The following is a 7,617-nucleotide window of genomic DNA, read 5'->3' on the forward strand; positions in this document are numbered from 1 at the left end:
TGCTAGGAGAGATACCGAAAGATTCAAACAATGGTGATGACCCTCAATGTTTCGAAGTAGCGCATATCTGCCCTTACACTCTGACACCACTCCATATGGCATGAGGGACTTACACTTAAAATTTCATTCACATTTACGTCCGTCATATATTGATTTAAGTGACAAAGTGGCCAAAGTGGGGAGGAATAAACTACTCTCGAAAGATGGGAAATGTTTACCTTTGGTAGCGACGCCCCCATCAGAGACTGCGAGATAGCCAGACCCAATCATGCTGACTCGATGTTTCCATCACGACATTTCCAGTAATTTCATAAGCCAGCAACCGAATGAGCTCTACATACCTTATGAATTTCCAACACGTATGTCAAATCGGCCTCAACGTAGCCTTCTATCCCTTATGTGTCGTGAACTCGAGCTCGCGCTTTAAATGGCCACCGATCTACGATCCTCTCGACTTTGTGCTCTTGGGCACTCGGTTCTATGCGGGTGTGCCGACTGGCGGTGTTATAGTCCTGTATGGCGTCGATGTCCCCCGTTGGCGCGCGGTCCATGGCCTGGGAGGTATCTCCACTGTCTATTGGCCTTGTGGAAGAAACTTGGCGGCGTTGGAATCTCCCCGATGGTGGACACGGCAGTATCGTCACTAATAGATGGCGTCATTGTCCTCACAGGTGCCCAAACTTTTTGTACCAAGTGCATCTGAATTTGAAGCCAAAGGCGACGGCCGAAAACAAGTTGTATATTCACTGCCCTCCCCCTCGCCCAACAACTGAGGCCTCTCATACACGCGGCCATCGTGCTCGCTCCATACGGCTGCCCTCTCCTCTTGCCTTGGAAGGTGGGAGTCCGTATAGCCAGTCATATAACGGATTGCCGCCACTGGCGCTAGCAGTGAGCGTCAACAGCTAGTTTTTTTCGACCAGAGGAACGCCGATAAGGCCCCGCTGCTTTAGCTGAGCGAAGCGCCTAGCATTTCCCACACGGTCAGTTTCGTCGACATCGCACCGGAGGTGCTATCATGCCGACGATTGATTGGTCCGCATTGCGTGCGGTCTGTAGCTTTAACCTATGGTAGCGCGGGTGGAAAAGGCCGATCACGGCTGCTGACTAGGACTATTCCATCCTTTCTGCCCTCGCTCAAACTGTCCGTGCGTTAGCTGACTGCTATCTTAGGGACTTTGGACGCCCGCAGCCGTGCTTTTTGGTTCTCGCCTTTCGCTAAGATGAAAGCTTAGAGAGCGTTTTTAGCCTCACTTGCGTAAAATGGCTCTCCGAGGGGGACTATCCTACTGTGCACCTTTGAAGTCGGAAGCGATGAGATGCGTACTGTACTAAGATCGTAGTGCCGACACCTGGTAGGTCAAAACAAATGCACGGTGGCCTGACGCCGTTCTAAACAGCCTAAGTTGCCATTCGAAGGAAAGAAAACCCACATACTCTGTCGCCTTGTTACATACTGTACATCTGATCGGTCACTAGAAAACACAGAAGCTAGAGAAGTGGCTGCCATCGTGACGGGCAGAGATTGGACCCTTGTTAAGAAAGGGTCATCAATGTCACAAATCTAATAATATCAACGCCGTGGCTCCTGCCAAAGTATAGGGTGGACCTAGCTAGGAATTCACACGTCGCCAATTCGGAAGCCAGAGGTAGACACCAGAATATGCGTGTATTTCAATACTGTCCTCGGCCCCTTGAAACTTAAATTCAGATACAATTTCAATCTATATATGGAAATAACTCTTTGTGACCCAGATCACTAGGGCATTGATGGTACATGCATCCACAGGTCCTGAGAACAGTATAGGCGTCTGCGTGCTAGGGTGAATGGGCGATGATAAGACCATACTTGAGCCTCGATTCACAACATAACTAGTCCACGACAGGTCGACTGCCACTCTGATCTTGCTATTGTTATCGTTGCTCGTTAAAGAGTCAACGATGTGAACCGATTCAGTGCCGTACTCAACCACCTATACTGCGCTCTCGTTTGCTTATTCCCCGGCAGTGCAAAACGCCGCCTAGCCTTTCTCCCTCACTACCTGTTTCCAAGCAGGCTTTCCTTCGATCGGGTTTTCCCTCCTCTTTCCCACTTGCCATGGAGTCCGAACTCAATTTGACAAGGATGGACAACAACAAAACCTACCACGAACAGACTGTCTACGGAGGCGGATTCTTTCCAGTCGACCTTCCAACGCGACCTACTCCTACGCCGGCAGCTGCCAGACGGACAAGGCTGCGTGGATTCTTCACCTTCTCGCCGCGTTCCTACAACTTCATCCGTACGCCGGACGGGCAGGCGCGAGTCCGGCGTATTGTCATGATCGTGATTCTTGTGCTCCGCAGCGCTATGTCCGCGTTGAGTATTATATCAGCAGTAATCAAACGTAACGTGGCCGGCATCGTCATCTACAGCCTTCTGGCCATCTTGAGCTTGTGGTTCACGGCAACTTGTTTGGCAATCATTGGTAATGCCGCTGACAACCGAAACCCTGGACAAGTTATCGTGAGTCAACCCAATTCGACCAATTGCACGGGCGGAAAGGCCGTTGACTAACGACTGGGCCAGAAACACCGGTATTTCGATGTCTTCTTGGGAGTCTGTCTGCTTGTCCACGCAGCACTGATTATCGCTTGGTGCTTCAGACTCACGGGCTGGGTTTTGGAGGTAGCTGGAATTGGGATATGGCTCGCCATTCTTGGAGTTGCATTCCTGGCGGGATGGGAGCCACGGAGCAGTGTTCCGACCCGCCGGTACCATACGGTTTCGACACCACTCTGAGCCCTGGTATCGGTGCCGTCGGTCACCAGCCCGAATTCACCGAAGGATACGACTGTTCCGTCTCAGACGAACGCAAAAAATAACGGCGTCACCCGTGTTCACCAACCGGTCAAGCGTGAGACTCTCCGTCGCGAACAGCCTCTCTCAACTGCCCTCCCTGATCCTCACGAAACGAGAGGGTGGCGCATGGCAGGTGAGTCAGGTGTTGTGCACAAGGCCGTCAGGAGACGAGGCTCTGGCACGAGGCTGTCACGCTAAGGCATCAGGCTCGCGGGGAAGCGATGAATCACTCCCCTATCGAATCGGCTGGGGACTGTTTCTTCCGGGGCTCCCAAATGTCGAGTCGTTCTCTATAGGAGCTACACGTAGTCAATTGCATACGGTTAACCAATCGATCGAGATCCACCGTGTCCTGACACTCCCCCAACCCTCACCAAAGCCGAAGGCAGTGTGCCGAACACCGTCGCCGGGAACCGGCGTCTTACGAAAAGCCTGTCGCGAAACTGAGATGGCCGTCATTTAACCTCATACTCAATGGGGCCAAACTCTCCTGCTACAGACTATTTCTCCAAGACGGCCAGGTCAAGGCCAAAAGCCAGTGCTCGGGCGTCAGAAACGATGGGGTCCCACCCCTGAGCCAAGCGACATCGACCCCAGATGCCCCACCGCTAGGTAGATAAGCCTACACGGCTCGTACGAGATACTGTACCTACTCTTCTCACACTACTCTCTTCACAGCATCTAGATCGTTTCACAGCCTGACTGGTGTAGAGGCCTTCTCTATCTGTTTCTCATACAACTAGAAGGCGTGTCGGCAGTATCAAATACTATGACGATCTGATTCGAGTAGATTGCAAATCGCAGCGTGTCCAATCATTCTCTGATCGAAAATCCTGCCTGACTAGTTTTATACAATTGATATGGCAAGATATAATCAACCACGATGGTGACTTGGTAGAAAAGATCCTTTCTGCAATCGAAAGATGCACACCGTTATGAGGGGTTGTTCTTGCTGTAGCCATGCCACCGTGTCCGTGGGCAGGGAGGGAGGACGTGTCTAGCGGAGATCAATCGACCACACAAGGCGTTGCGTCAAACAAGGATATCGGTTGCCTCAGAAAAAGGCTCAAGGAGCAAACCCTAAAAATCGTCGCCATCCTAGCGGAGACCCTGCTTTGAGCCTACTCTCATGATCACCAAAGCCTCTCAGCCTAAGTTATAACTATGCCTATCAAGACGAGCGCTTTTGCCAAGATGAGCTGAGACTTTCCTCGCCGCCTGCGACGAGATTGGACGAATCTCCCAACCTCATCGTTACCATCCAAATGACAGCTTCCAGTTACGGGCTCGGCATGGGCGATTCAGTAGACGCGTGCCCCCTCCCTTCCTCACCAAATAGAGGCCGCTATCATACGTAAAGTCCGGGGAAGTACTTTTTCAAGACAGACGTGGCCCCGTAGCACGTCGAAGAGCACGAAAGTAGGAGGCCATCATCGCCATATCGTCTCCAAACTATCTGATTTCCGGGTAGAATTGAGTGGGCTATTATGACGCAGTGATGCGACGGTCGACATATTCATCGTTTCAAGGCCAACTGGATTAGACGGCGAAAGGACAATCCCAACCATAGCGGCAGGCTTTGCTTGCACATAGGCTCACTAGGGCGCGAATCCTGACCTGCGGTTACGATGCACATCCCTTGAAAAAGTCTGTCTTCGAGCCGCCTGAACGATCTGACCCCCGACCGAGCCAGCCACCATGCGTCCACACATTCCCCCCTCTCCGTCCCTCACAGCCTAAGCGACCTCGGGGGCAAAGAGACGATGCTCTCTCGTATGACCCCAGAAGTCCATCTGAAGAAAGAAAAGAGCCTGATGGGCATTGACAAGAGGGAGAACTCTCGCAATCACATCTGCAGGTCCCATCAGAAAGGGGTATCGTGTCCAGTCGAACGCAGTCGATCTGTTCAAGTGCGGCGTGCCTCAAACCAAGAACAGAACCATCACAGAACCATAGGTTCGAGAAGTAGTCAACATCAATCCGGTCCCGGCGGATCACCAGGGGGCCGTCGAGTTTGCAATCGAGTTGCGACATCGAGCTTGCCGATCAGTGCCTCGTTTGAAATGAGGAAGGCTTCTAGGACAGCGACCACGATCCAGATATTGAATGAGGGGGACTCCTTTGGGGATGACTAGGGGCCATTGACGCCGGAGGGAGAAGCTATGCCCAATGCGGTGGGGATAGACCTACAAGCTGACGGCGCTGACGTTTCCCGTATAGGCCGTCCCATATTATGGTACTGACGTCTACCCTAACGCAAGGTTGTTCGACGTCGGCGGTGATGTGGCAACCCTATCGGCCCGCCAAGAGCTCATAAAGGAACGCAAACGCGGACCGAAGGTGAAGAAGACGTCGGAGGTGAATGTCCATGGTGCAGAGGAGGGAGAGAAACCGACGGTCAAGAGCAGAAAGACTGCAAATGGCGCGAAGAGGACGGCGGCCGGTGGCTCGGCTAAAGACTGATGAATTGGATGACACTGACACCGCCGAGGCCAACAAGAGGCAAAGGGACACCCATCTTTGCACGTAGATTGTGCTATTACGCCCACTTTTCGTAGATCTACGAATTGTTCGGAGGACATAGAGTATAGGTAGATTGGCTCATAGGATCGTACCTTAAGGTAGTGTACGTGACTGTTGGGAATCTTCCTATACTCTATGCCCTCTGAACAGGTTTGCGACGATGAGCGAAAAGAAGCATCGTCATTCATCGTCAAGAATATCCTTCAATCCGATCTGAGCTGGAGACAACGAGGCAAAAATACGCACCAGGAAGTCGTGATCAGCGTACCGGCCAAGGAAGGCCGAGGTTTGGAACGGTCGCGCTTGGGAGGTTATTACCTTACATTCTAGGACCCCTATCACGCAATGGTCCCGACCCAGTGATCTATGTCCCAAAATGCGGAAGGATTCTCTAAATATAGCTAGACTGTGTGGCCACTGAGATTACCTGCGAGTCCTGGATAGGCGTAGGGAGGGGAGAAGCAGGTAAAGGCACATCCGCAAACCCCACCACCAAAAACAAAATGTTTATAGGAACCCCCCTATTCCTCTAAAATCAACGTGATCTTACATTTCGAATTAGCTGTAGGATTCTCGATACCGATACTCATCTAGCCCATTTGACACTTGTTTATTTTTACCAGTCCCCTTAGGGGTAGCTCTATATCACTAGAACCCTCGCCGATAGAATTCGAGACTTGCCCTCAAAGCTTCCTCCCGGTCACTATAGAATAAGGCCTTTGGGAGGCCCGGAGTAGAGCGACCCGGAGTTGAATTTGGCAATCCTAAACGCCCTCCCAGTGGCGATCATTAGTCACTTCCAACGGTCTTATCCTTCGGCGGAGAGAGAAAGTCGCCAGGTTCTAGGGTCTCAGGGTAACCGGTGGCGCTTCCCAGATCCTCTATACTCATCGGGGGTGCAATACGAGGGTATTGGCTGTCAAAGACCGTCTGCCCTTCGAGCATATTTGGTAGATTCTGCCGGACCGAGTACATCAGATGGAGCGATTTCCCTTCCTGGACAGTCGCCTCCGAATCGGGACCGTAGCCAATGTCACTCCACTTGGCCGCGTTTCCGGTCGGCCAAGAGACACCGACCAGTTGAGGCCAAGGCGAGATACACTTGACTTTCGATTTGCAAAGGGCGGCGAGCCTCAGGTCGATAGGATCATTATATGGGACCATGGATAGGTAATAGAGGGCTTTCTTGGCACCCTTCTGAGAGATAGCGTATGCCGCCGTACATGCCGCGTTTCCTGAGCGGAAGACTATCCTTGTTCGGCTGCCACCGTCAGGCCCAGTCCGCCAGTGACTCGTGTTGGGCTCGTGGTAATTCTCCTGGCGGAGATGGGGCGGTTCCACCGTGGGATCATTGGGTATGACGAAAAAGCGGCGGTGTTCGTCGGGTAGAATTGAAGTTCCACAATGCCCTAACCATAATATGTCCCAGTCATCTCCGTAGGGAGAAAGAGTGGCGAGTTCCTCCCCGGGCGCGCTTAGGATGAATCTCGAGCCCCGAGCAAATTGCACCAGCTGGTGTTTGAGAGCCACATCCCAGTCGGCATCGTCTTCGAAGATTAAGGCGGTGGAAACGCCCTCGCGCACCATCCTCTGCAAGACGTTGACGTGAGCACGCCAACACCCAACGACATTAGATCGTTGATCCATCGTCTGCCAGTCCGGTGTTACCAACTTTGAACGTAGTGGATGCCGAAACCATGACGTACATTTGGTAAAGCGTGTGAGGGAACTTCGTCACCATGCACTCCATCCACGACTGTATAGGAGATTCCAGAAAACGCTGCCTGTAAAGCAAAAGCGTCTCGCTTATCCGTCCTTTCCGGGAGCGAGATCATATATATTTCTTGAAAACCTAAGGTCTGGTTTTGGACCATGAAGATCGACCAGAGAAGAGAATCGGTGGCGCGGAAGGCGGTACAGAACAAGAAAAGGATGACGGTAACGAGGGCGGCAACCACATATTTGAGGCGACTTAGCGAAATAGGGAGTATCATTCTATCACGGCCAAACGTCGAGGTTTGGCAACGTCAAAGTCTTAGGAAGACCAAATCCTCCAGCTACAAAGAAGTCGAGGGTGATTTCTAGGTGCCCGACTAGACCAAAACTAAAGCTTTTCTGTCTAATTAGACTGGGGTTTCCAGCGTAGGCTCCGTCAAAAAATTATGACATGATCGGCTTCGAACGTATTTCAATCTACTCACTCAAATGTCCCTAGTGGGCATAAAATAGTGGGGAGAGAGAGAGAGAGAGAG

General features: G+C 51.9%; 2 protein-coding genes across 2 annotated transcripts; one reads left to right on the forward strand and one right to left on the reverse strand.

Moving 5' to 3' along the window:
• Window positions 1–2,098: 2,098 nt before the first annotated feature.
• On the forward strand, window positions 2,099–2,865 carry PV07_12598 (uncharacterized protein; the record flags this gene model as incomplete). The annotated part of the gene is made up of 3 exons (XM_016400138.1): window positions 2,099–2,506; window positions 2,570–2,599; window positions 2,647–2,865. The coding sequence occupies 3 exons, from the start codon at window positions 2,099–2,101 to the stop codon at window positions 2,863–2,865; spliced, it is 657 nt and encodes a 218-aa protein (XP_016242216.1).
• A 3,289-nt stretch (window positions 2,866–6,154) lies between these two features.
• Window positions 6,155–7,239, reverse strand: PV07_12599 (uncharacterized protein; the record flags this gene model as incomplete). Its single annotated transcript, XM_016400139.1, has 2 exons — window positions 6,155–7,015; window positions 7,072–7,239. 2 exons carry the CDS (start codon window positions 7,237–7,239, stop codon window positions 6,155–6,157), a joined length of 1,029 nt encoding a protein of 342 aa, XP_016242217.1.
• Between the last annotated feature and the right edge of the window lie 378 nt (window positions 7,240–7,617).

The sequence above is a fragment of the Cladophialophora immunda genome (genome assembly GCF_000835495.1).
Source record: "Cladophialophora immunda strain CBS 83496 unplaced genomic scaffold supercont1.23, whole genome shotgun sequence".
NCBI classification, from domain to species: domain Eukaryota; kingdom Fungi; phylum Ascomycota; class Eurotiomycetes; order Chaetothyriales; family Herpotrichiellaceae; genus Cladophialophora; species Cladophialophora immunda.